This window comes from Emys orbicularis, chromosome 9 (assembly GCF_028017835.1).
Source record: "Emys orbicularis isolate rEmyOrb1 chromosome 9, rEmyOrb1.hap1, whole genome shotgun sequence".
NCBI classification, from domain to species: domain Eukaryota; kingdom Metazoa; phylum Chordata; order Testudines; family Emydidae; genus Emys; species Emys orbicularis.
In genome coordinates, this window is record NC_088691.1 from 89731921 (window position 1) to 89744290 (window position 12370).

Below are 12370 nucleotides of genomic sequence, written 5' to 3' on the forward strand. Positions count from 1 at the left end.
ATGTATATGGTGGAAACCACTTGATGCCAGGGGATGCAGCAACACCCCTAGGTTCCAGCACCTATGGTGGGCTGCTGTGTTTGAGTGTGGGGGGCGAGTGCTTGAGGACAGAGTGTGAGGGGGGCATGGGAGAAAGGATTAAGGCAGGGGATTGTAAGTGGTGTGGGGAAGGGGAGGGAGCACTGAGGCGGGGGTGTAAGCGGTGTGGGGAAGGGGAGGGAGCACTGAGGCAGGGGGTTGTGAGCGGTGTTGGGGAGGAGGCACTGAGGCAGGGGGGTGTAAGCGGGGAAGGGGCACTGAGGCGGGGGTGTAAGCGGTGTGGGGAAGGGGAGGGAGCACTGAGGCGGGGGTGTAAGCGGTGTGGGGAAGGGGAGGGAGCACTGAGGCAGGGGGTTGTGAGCGGTGTTGGGGAGGAGGCACTGAGGCAGGGGGGTGTAAGCGGGGAAGGGGCACTGAGGCGGGGGTGTAAGCGGTGTGGGGAAGGGGAGGGAGCACTGAGGCAGGGGGGTGTAAGCGGGGAAGGGGCACGGAGGCGGGGGGGTTGTGAGCGGTGTGGGGGAGGTGGAGGGGACACTGAGGCGGGCGGGTGTAAGCGGTGTGGGGGAGGTGGAGGGGACACTGAGGCGGGCGGGTGTAAGCGGTGTGGGGGAGGTGGAGGGGACACTGAGGCGGGCGGGTGTAAGCGGTGTGGGGGAGGTGGAGGGGACACTGAGGCGGGGGGGTGTAAGCGGTGTGGGGGAGGTGGAGGGGACACTGAGGCGGGCGGGTGTAAGCGGTGTGGGGGAGGTGGAGGGGGCACTGAGGCAGGCGTGACTGGGTTATGCTGCGTGTGGGAAGGCGGCAGTTGTGAAAGCGGTGTTGCGGGGGTGGGGAAGGGTGTAAAGCGGAGTTAGTGCTGCACACCCTCGAAAGAAGTTGCAGGTAAAACCGCTCGGATTTGAGGAGCCGCCGAGCCCTGCCCAGCCAGCCCGCGGGAGGGCGGTGGGCTGGGCGAGGAGGCTGCGAGGCCGGTGATTTGCTGCTTTGCAGCGGCTTTGAATGATTTGGAGGGCCGCGGCTGGGAGGTGCGGGGCTCCATGGAGCCTGTTGATCACACGCAGCCGGGGCTGCGGCGGAGCTGAGAGCGGCTGGCTCCCAACACCGCAGCCTGGAAGAAGCACCCGTTCAGCACCCCGGCGGCTCTGCTCCGGACCCCGAACTGCTCCAGCAGCCATCGCCTCCCCTCGCCCCTGCCCGATGCCAGCTCCTGCTGAGCCCGCTCAACTTTTGCAGTTGGCGATTGGCAGCCCTTGATCCCCGAGATGACCCTGAGAGCTTGGCTGCTATGCATGTCCTGGACCCTGGCTGCATCGCTGCAACTTCAGCAGGACATGTAAGTGAAGTGAAGCACCGCTGCTCCTAGGGTCCTTCCTTCAGCTGCTTAGGAAATGCTTGTCCGTGGCGCATCTGACCAGCCTGCTACACCTAGGGCTCGCTTAGCACTGTACAAGCCCTCCTGGGGCTAGATCTGTACCTACAAAATAGCCTCCTATAAATCCTGCGCTGGCAGAGCGATGCAGCAGATGCCCAGTGGTGCTGGAAATTGCTCTGAAAGAACTGCAGGCTCAGAATGATTAAATGATCATTGAGGCTATAGTTGGGGTTGCAATGATAAAAACTAACCAATCTTGGGGGGGATGGGATTTTTAAAAGACATTGCATTGCATCCTGTTTGTTTAGACTGTGAACTTTTTAGGTCAAGGACTTGTCTTATGTCTGTAAAACGCCAAAGATGCTGTTGTGTGTTACAGACATAATTCAGTGCTATCTATAGAGTACATGTCAGTGCTCATCTTGTGACAAAAAGTTTAATTGGGTTTTTCTTTTGTTTAATTGATAGCTTCCTTGTAAGAAGCTGAACAATTCCAGTTGTAGGGAATATTTTGTAAAGTGTGGTTATTAGTGAAATATGTAATCTCAGAAGAAAAGTGTTTTTTTCTAAGCCTGCCTTCTTCCCTCACTTTGGGTTTGAAGGCAGAGATAATCATTAGTGAATGCATGAAGATCCTTGCATTTATTTTCTGCAGAGACCCATTCATGTTGGTATAACAATGAAAGGACAGAGTTGAGCCTGAAACAGCTACAATATTCTACAGGTTTCATGGGATAAGGGGCGTTTTCAGCTTTAACTAGTGCTAAAAGCTTCAGTAGAGAACACTGGATAGTAAAATGTAAATCCAGTTAGGAAGACTAAAGGGCTGAACCAGAGAGAGGTGAGAGGTTGAGAACTAGAAAAAGCAGCTGCCTAGAGATATACACACACTGCTAATTTGCAGACACAAAGGGATCAGTGCCCACTCATTAATATTGGGTCAATGGGTGTTGATTCTTGCATACCGAAGCTCATGTGAGATGTATACAATAACATATTAAATGTCTGCATGCCACCGTCATTGTATGTTGTAACATTATGAATATTGAAAAATGTGACCTGAAAAACTAGTATTTAATCATTTAAAAAGTAGAACAACCCTCAAGGTTTGTAAATCTGTGTTCACGGTTCTGTGCCTTGTGTTTTGTAAGCACAAATTGTGGTTTTAGTCTCCATGACTTTACAGAGGGTGGGAAAAGTGATCCTTTTTACACTTGTAAACAGTCTGACAGCATTTCCTAAATATTAGTGTTAGACCATCATGACATTAACAATGCTTTTTTATTTAAAAGGAAACAGCTCTGTTTACCACTCTATATTTCCATAGTCTAGCTCGTGCAAGATTCATTTTGCCATCTAGTTACTGCAAATGTCATTGAATCTAAATCTCTGGCTAGGCTATCAGTTCCTGTTACTGCACAATGTATTCCCTGTGGAATAGTCTGCAAATACAGATTCAGAAAAACTACTTTTAGTTAGAATAATAACATCTCTTAATTTTATGTTGCGTACTTAAGGGTCGCTGTCTGAGGGAAGCATTTTCCTCCTTTTGTTAAAGACTCTTGGTGGGTCTGAGTTAGTTTTCTGCAGTCAGATTTTTTTTTTTTAATTCTAACGTAAGGACTACCACTGACTTATATTTCCAGATTTATTCACATTTGGTTTAAGCTGCTGTGCTAACCAAGGTTGTGCAGTTTTGAGGGTAATATTAGTTTAAAAGATACACTTCAGAGAATGTCATTTTAGGTCTGAAACTCTGAATTTGGTAGGTCATCCCCAAATAAATTTGTTTGCTTATTCTAGTTACCTTTTTAAGAGAGCGTCTCTGTGAAAAGGAATATCATGAATGGCAGCATACTGATATCTGCATAGAGTATCCAAGCCATCAGGATTGACAACATACTCCATTTTTATCTGAATAAGGACAGTTTGGAATGGTAAAATACCAGTGGCAAAGCCTTAGGTGCTTTTCCTTGGTGGTGTCTTTCTGATGGAGAATAGGCTGCTACCGTAACTCTTAATGTTATTTTAAACCCGGGTGAGTAAAAAGGAAAATCTTCCCTTCCTCTGCAATCACCCTATACAGCTTCCTTGGTTTCATTTTAGGCATTCCACCAAGTGAGCATTTTTTTTTAAAAAAAAGGTTACTTTGTAGAGGTGAGATTATGCTGATTGCTAACATGGGGTGGTGTTACAAGTTTTCATTGGGAAGCTGCGGAATGGAGCCAAGGGTGGCTCTCTGTCCCCATAGTATTTTATACAGTTAAATTGATTTGTAATGTGCCTTTTACATAGGAGGTTCATTGTCAGTGGATAAGGACCACAAGATTGGCCACTGAGAATACATCTTGCTGACTGCTTCCTTTTAAGTTCTTAATTTCTGGTTAAGATCTTGTCTGGATGAGAATACACAGTATGCTTCTCATACTTGTTTTTAGTCTGCTAGTAACTCAAGAACTCACTCCTAGCTAGAATGTAATGATTCTGTGTGGGTATTTGTTTATGCTCGTGGTCTGATTCCAATCCCCCTGAGGGGGGAAGATTTTAATGCATAGCAGATTACAGGGCAACTATGTCCGACAACCATGTTTTTAGACAATTAGCCCTGATGATCTTGTATTAGAACTTTGGTGATTCCAGAATTATTCACTCAGAGTACAAGTATACAGCTCTTTTCTAAATCCTTGTTGCTTATACTTTAAAATTAAAATAAAAATTAATGGAGATATCCTATCTTCTAGAACTGGAAGGGACCTTGAAAGGTCATGGAGTCCAGCCCGCTGCCTTCATTAGCAGGACCAAGTACTGATTTTGCCCCAGATCTGTAAGTGGCTCCCTCAAGGATTGAACTCACAACTCTGGGTTTAGCAGGCTAATGCTCAAACCACTGAACTATCCCTACCTCCCCAAATGAGATGTTACCAACATCTCTTGTTTAAAAAGCATGGGTTTTTTTGGGAGCTATGGGTTTACTTTCCACAGGTTCCATAGAGTCTCTATGGATAGAAATTTCATGCTCTAGTAAAAATATAACATTAGGGATCTATTATCGACCACCTGACCAGGACAGTAATAGTGATGATGAAATGCTAAGGGAAATTAGAGAGGCTATCAAAATTAAGAACCCAATAATAGTGGGGGATTTCAATTATCCCCATATTGACTGGGAACATTTCACTTCAGGACGAAATGCAGAGATAAAATTTCTCGATACTTTAAATGACTGCTTCATGGAGCAGCTAGTACGGGAACCCACAAGGGGAGAGGCGACTCTAGATTTAATCCTGAGTGGAGCGCAGGAGCTGGTCCAAGAGGTAACTATAGCGGGACCGCTTGGAAATAGTGACCATAATACAATAGCATTCAACATCCCTGTGGTGGGAAGAACACCTCAACTGCCCAACACTGTGGCCTTTAATTTCAAAAGGGGGAACTATACAAAAATGAGGGGGTTAGTTAGACAAAAGTTAAAAGGTTCAGTGACTAAAGTGAAATCCCTGCAAGTTGCGTGGGCCCTTTTTAAAGACACCATAATAGAGGCTCAACTTCAATGTATACCCCAAATTAAGAAAAACAGTAAAAGAACTAAAAAAGAGCCACCGTGGCTTAACAACCATGTAAAAGAAGCAGTGAGAGATAAAAAGACTTCCTTTAAAAAGTGGAAGTCAAATCCTAGTGAGGCAAATAGAAAGGAGCACAAACACTGCCAACTTAAGTGCAAGAGTGTAATAAGAAAAGCCAAAGAGGAGTTTGAAGAACGGCTAGCCAAAAACTCCAAAGGTAATAACAAAATGTTTTTTAAGTACATCAGAAGCAGGAAGCCTGCTAAACAACCAGTGGGGCCCCTTGACGATGAAAATACAAAAGGAGCGCTTAAAGATGATAAAGTCATTGCGGAGAAACTAAATGGATTCTTTGCTTCAGTCTTCACGGCTGAGGATGTTAGGGAGATTCCCAAACCTGAGCTGGCTTTTGTAGGTGACAAATCTGAGGAACTGTCACAGATTGAAGTATCACTAGAGGAGGTTTTGGAATTAATTGATAAACTCAACATTAACAAGTCACCGGGACCAGATGGCATTCACCCAAGAGTTCTGAAAGAACTCAAATGTGAAGTTGCGGAACTATTAACTAAGGTTTGTAACCTGTCCTTTAAATCGGCTTCGGTACCCAATGACTGGAAGTTAGCTAATGTAACGCCAATATTTAAAAAGGGCTCTAGGGGTGATCCCGGCAATTACAGACCGGTAAGTCTAACGTCGGTACCGGGCAAATTAGTTGAAACAATAGTAAAGAACAAAATTGTCAGACACATAGAAAAACATAAACTCTTGAGCAATAGTCAACATGGTTTCTGTAAAGGGAAATCGTGTCTTACTAATCTATTAGAGTTCTTTGAAGGGGTCAACAAACATGTGGACAAGGGGGATCCGGTGGACATAGTGTACTTAGATTTCCAGAAAGCCTTTGACAAGGTCCCTCACCAAAGGCTCTTACGTAAATGAAGCTGTCATGGGGTAAAAGGGAAGGTCCTTTCATGGATTGAGAACTGGTTAAAGGACAGGGAACAAAGGGTAGGAATTAATGGTAAATTCTCAGAATGGAGAGGGGTAACTAGTGGTGTTCCCCAAGGGTCAGTCCTAGGACCTATCCTATTCAATTTATTCATAAATGATCTGGAGAAAGGGGTAAACAGTGAGGTGGCAAAGTTTGCAGATGATACTAAACTACTCAAGATAGTTAAGACCAAAGCAGATTGTGAAGAACTTCAAAAAGATCTCACAAAACTAAGTGATTGGGCAACAAAATGGCAAATGAAATTTAATGTGGATAAATGTAAAGTAATGCACATTGGAAAAAATAACCCCAACTATACATACAACATGATGGGGGCTAATTTAGCTACAACGAGTCAGGAAAAAGATCTTGGCGTCATCGTGGATAGTTCTCTAAAGATGTCCACGCAGTGTGCAGAGGCGGTCAAAAAAGCAAACAGGATGTTAGGAATCATTAAAAAGGGGATAGAGAATAAGACTGAGAATATATTATTGCCCTTATATAAATCCATGGTTCGCCCACATCTCGAATACTGTGTACAGATGTGGTCTCCTCACCTCAAAAAAGATATTCTAGCACTAGAAAAGGTTCAGAAAAGAGCAACTAAAATGATTAAGGGTTTAGAGAGGGTCCCATATGAGGAAAGATTAAAGAGGCTAGGACTCTTCAGTTTGGAAAAGAGAAGACTAAGGGGGGACATGATAGAGGTATATAAAATTATGAGTGATGTTGAGAAAGTGGATAAGGAAAAGTTATTTACTTATTCCCATAATACAAGAACTAGGGGTCACCAAAAGAAATTAATAGGCAGCAGGTTTAAAACAAATAAAAGGAAGTTCTTCTTCACGCAGCGCACAGTCAACTTGTGGAACTCCTTACCTGAGGAGGTTGTGAAGGCTAGGACTATAACAATGTTTAAAAGGGGACTGGATAAATTCATGGTGGCTAAGTCCATAAATGGCTATTAGCCAGGATGGGTAAGAATGGTGTCCCTAGCCTCTGTTCGTCAGAGGATGGAGATGGATGGCAGGAGAGAGATCACTTGATCATTGCCTGTTAGGTTCACTCCCTCTGGGGCACCTGGCATTGGCCACTGTCGGTAGACAGATACTGGGCTAGATGGACCTTTGGTCTGACCCAGTACGGCCTTTCTTATGTTCTTATGTTCTTATGTTACTTTGCTGCAGTGAGCTTTGCAGGTTAAAGTTGTGGTATGTTTGAGGCTATGGGGTGGTGAGAAGCTATACCATAGTTAAGGCAGCAACAGGGATTCTGTTTCATGTCAAATAGCATATAGTAAAGGGGCTCTGCGTGAATAAGAACTGAGGGGAGAAGGTTCAATTTGATTGAACAAATATACTGTTGAGAATGTACTTTTGGGAAGATGTTAGTTAACTACGTAAGACAGAGCCGAAAGCAGGAAATCTAAGCTGTCACAGAGGCTGAATGGAGTGTCTTTCATGTTACCTTCAAGCAATAAGTATCATTAGTGTTCATCATAAGTACTGAGATGGTCTCTTCTTTTTCACCAGTAATACATGTTTAGGTATCTAATAGATTTACACAAAGAGATTAATTGTTCATTAACAAGTAGAAGGAAGAATCTTGTTCTTTTCAAACAGAGGGCATAGTTCTTTACTGTGTCTTTCTTTCCAGGCTTGGAATGCTGTCTTAAAAGATCTGTTAGAGGATCTAGATACAGCCTTAAACTAAAATGTTGATTTCCATGTTTGCTGATATAGTTCAAAACTTGCATCTCTGCACCTCATCCATAAGTGGGCAGAGTTGGCATCCTCCCCCACCTTATTCCCACCCCCATTCCCAAAGCTACAAATGGATCTGGAGCTGGATACTTGCTGGAATAATTTCAGTCCCAGGCAAATTGGTTGAGAATCTAGTAAAGAACAGAATTATCAGACCCATAGATGAACATGATTATTTGGGGGAAGAGTCGACATGGCTTTTGTAAAGGGGAATCATGCCTCACCAATCTATTAGAATTCTTGGGGGGGGGGGGGTCAACAAACATGTGGATCAGGGTGATCCAGTGGATATAGTGTACTTGGACTTTCAGAAAGCCTTTGACAAGGTCCCTTTCCAAAAACTCTTAAGCAAAGTAAGCAGTCATGAGATAAGAGGGAAGGTCCTTTCATGGATCAGTAACTGGTTTAATGACAGGAGACAAAGAGTAGGAATAAATGGTCAGTTTTTGGAATGTAGAGAGGTAAATAGCAGTGTCCCCCAGGGATCTGTACTGGCACCAGTGCTGTTCAACATATTCATAAATGATCTGGAAAAAGGGGTAAACAGTGAGATGGCAAAATTTGCAGACAATACAAAATTACTCAAGATAAGTCCAAAGCAAACTGCGAAGAGCTACAAAGGGATCTCATAAAACTGAGTGACTGGGCAAGAAAATGGCAGATGAAATTCAGTGTTGAGAAATGCAAAGTAATGCACATTGGAAAACAATCCCAACTATACGTGCAAAATGACAGAATCTAAATTAGCTATTACCGGTCAAGAAAGAGTGGAGTCATTGTGGATAGTTCTCGAAAACATCAGTTCCACATGTAGCAGCAGTCAAAAAAGCTAACAATGTTAGGAATCATTAGGAAAGGGATAGGTAATAAGACAGAAAATATCATGCCATTATATAAATCCATGGTACTCCCACACCTTGAATACAGTGTGCACTTCTGGTCACCCCATCTCAAAAAAGATATATTAGAATTGGAAAAGGTACAGAAAAGGGCAACAAAAATGATTAAGGGTATGGAACAGTTTCCATATGAGGATAGATTAAAAAGACTGGGACTTTTCAGCTTGGAAAAGAGATGACTAAGAGGAGTATGATAAAGGTCTATAAAATCGTGGTTGGTGTGGCGAAAGTGAATAAGGAAGTGTTATTTACTTCTTCACATAACACAAGAACCAGGGGCATCCAATGAAATTAATAGGCAGTAGGTTTAAAGCAAACATAAGGAAGTACTTCTTCACACAACGCACAGTCAACCTGTTGTGAAGGCCAAAACTGTAACTGGGTTAAAAAAAGAATTAGATAAGTTCATGGAGGATAGGTCCGTCAATGGCTATTATTAAGGTTAAGATTTTGTCATGGTTATTTTTAGTAAAAGTCAGGGACAGGTTGTGGATAATAAACAAAAATTCACAGAAGCCCACGACCTGTCCTTGACTTTTACTAAAACTAACGGAAGGGGTGGGGGAGGGAGGCTGACCGCTGAGGGGCTGAAGCCCAAGCCGTGTGGAATGTGTAGTGGGGACTGACAGCCTGGGGTCGGGGGAGGATTATTTTCATATTTTAATGTAAGATTTGTCATCTTGAGGGGAAGTGGTGAACTTTTACACTGAATAGAAAATAGGCTAGTTGTCATCCTGCACTCTGGTACTCTTGGTGAGCACCAGAGAGAGCACATGCAGGTCACTCTAATTACGTAGACTGTGAAACAGCTCACATTTTACAAGATCTTACATTTAGAGTCTCTGCTTCAACATAGTATCTATTAACTTGGAATTTAGGGTCTTTCAAGAGATGAAGGTGTTTTTCTTCTGCTGTTTGCATTGGCAAGAAGTCTAAAGATAGTGAGTGAGTGTCGTCATATTATATTTCTCCTTTCCTGATTTGTTGCACATTTTGCGACTTTTTTTTTTTTTTTTGAGAAAAATGAGCTCAAGACTTTTGTATTATGTTGTGAAAAGTTGAAAAGACATGACTTAAAACCTGATAGTCCAAAGCTGCTGTATTTTTTTTTTTTTTTTTTTTTTTTTTTGAGGATGAACCTAACTGTTCCCTGTTGTAGAGTAATTTCTACTTATGGGTATACTGTCATATAAATCACATAACACACATGATATGAAGGGTTTGGAAATTTGCCAGACTTAATCATGATTGTCTAAAAACAGCTTTAAAAATTTAAAGCTGGATTTTGAAAGGAGTCGGAGTTAGAACCCAAGCTCCCATTGAATTTCAGTGGGATTTGTGCTCCTAACTCCCATAAGATTCTTTGACAATATCAGCCTAAATATGCGTACAGCAAGAGAAATCATGGACTTTGCTGTGCATTTCATTGTGCAATACTTTACCATTGTTCAGAATAATTGTCATGTATATGCACTTTCTGATCTTAATAAAAATTCCTCTAATTCCCGCTGTGTGCATGTGTATTGTTTATGTCCAACTCCGTATGTTTATCATAGTGCTGTGCATGCAGATTTATGACTGATAAGGCAAGGCATTTGTACTAAAAGCAGCAGAGGGGGACAGAGGAGGAGTTAGTATTTGGACACTGTTTCAGCAGGGCCTTTTTAGTTACTGGAAGCTTGGTGAAACGCCTGTACTTGGGAGTTATCTGAACATTTGGAAAGCTGGTATGTTTCACCAGTGAAAGATTTTATTTCTTTAGGCATGGATAACTAAAACTTTAAACTTGCCATGGTTTTAGCCCTCACTAAGATCTTTGCTTTTGAGACAGTAGACAGGGGCGAGCGGGGAACTGATTTAGAAATAACAAAAAGAAAAGCATTTCAAAATTTGCATATGGCACATTGGCAGCATGCTATTTTGTGTTAAGGGTCAGATTCTGCTCTCACTTATACCTTTCTAAAATCAGAGCCCATAGGCACTCTGGAATTACCCTGGTGTAATTAAGAATTGACCCTAAGTTTTTAAACTATTTAGGTGCTTTGCTTCAGTTGCATATGTGTGCACTAGGATCTAGAGATGTGGAGCATTACAAATTGAAAGAAATATAACCATATTTTCCAGTGTGTTTAGATGTATCTTTGATCCCATAAGTATGGGAAAACATGAATGAATTTAAATCAATGGGACAAATGTACTCTCCATTATACTGTGATAATTCCATAATAATCTGGATTTACCAGGGTGTAAATCACAGTAGAAATTAGCCTCAAGTTTTTGTTAGGCCAAAGAATTCCTTGACAGGCCCATACTGCACATATATATTGTGGCATAAGAGTTAATCCCATATTAAAAAACAAACATGCAAAGTCTGGATGAGCATTTGGATAGGTACAGTTGCTATGCAAACGATCAGTTTTGAAGTCAATAACAGATGAGCGCAAAGCCCTTTGCGTGGCATCCAGCAACATTACATCTCAACCCTTTTGTTGTGTTAGTGTTTATACCAATAAATGCTCCTCTACTTATTGACAAACCATGTGTGCTTGCTTTGATAGATGCATATTATTTTACAATTTTTTCCCCCCACAGCACTCTCCTTTTTATAATTGCATTCTTCAAGTGGCAGGCACTTTGGTCATCTTATTTGTCTCCAAAGAGCAATGTACACCAGTCTCCATGTGATAACAGGAAACCTGTGGCTCAGGAGATACATGTGGATCAGTAGAAACCATATTTTGGCTTTCTCCACTGTCCCTGTAATTTGCCTGTTCCAAACATGGATTCATATGTGCAACCAGGCTACCCCACCTAACACCAATCAAATGCATGTGTGACGCTTTGTACCTCGGGGGAACACCCTATGCCCCCATGTTTATCTTTATAAAATGATTGTGTGGTATCCAATGCAACGTTTGTCATGTTGAATGTCTTCGGAAGGCTCATGATGCACTGAGCATTGTTGTTATAGTGATTATAGTAATTGTTATAGTCATGTTATAGGTTATAATTTCATGTATATACTTATGAGGCTGAAAATGTATCCTCATGGCTTAAAGCAAACACAGGCAAAAACTCTCCAAGAACAGGGAGGCAGTTCACACCTCATCAGGGCAGGTATGGGACAAACCCAGCCCAGCCTCACAGGAACAAAGGACGCTGGCCTAGGCAGCAACAAAAGAATCTGTTGGACTCTTGAGGGAGTCACCCTCATTCCTTTGGTCAGTTTGGAACTGTGATGAGGTAATGCTCACCTGACTCTGAAGGGGGGGGAGGGGCAAAACCAAGAGGGAAGAAAGAACATGATAAAAGGGAGAGATGTTTGCCATGCTCTTCCTCTCTCTTCCACCTACATCTACAGACACCACACCAAGCAACTGAAGTGCTGATCAAAGGGGAGAGCCTGGCTGAAGAGCAACCAGCCAGCCTGTGGTGAGAAGCATCTAAGTTTGTAAGGGCATTGAAAGTGTTAAAAGCAAAACGCATTCTAAGCTGATCTTATTTCATTTGACCAAATCTGACTTATGCTTTGACTTTAAGTGATTATATCTGTATAGTTAATAAATCTGTTTGTTTGTTTATTCTGCCTGAAGAAGTGTGTTTGGTTTGATGTGTGTCAGAAATTCCCCTTGGATAACAAGTCTGGTACATATCAATTTCTTTGTTAAATTGATTAACTCATATAAGCTTGCAGTGTCCAGTGGGCATAACTGGACACTGCAAGACCAGGGCCGGCTCCA

At 42.5% G+C, this 12370-nt stretch overlaps 1 protein-coding gene across 1 annotated transcript in view; it reads left to right on the forward strand.

The window, feature by feature from the left end:
- The first annotated feature begins 1038 nt into the window (after nt 1–1038).
- Nucleotides 1039–12370, forward strand: part of LOC135883712 (multiple epidermal growth factor-like domains protein 6) — a 276711-nt gene continuing 265379 nt past the window's right edge. The window contains 2 exon segments of the mRNA XM_065410949.1: nt 1039–1150; nt 1153–1372. Coding sequence (XP_065267021.1) covers nt 1039–1150; nt 1153–1372 — 332 coding nt within the window.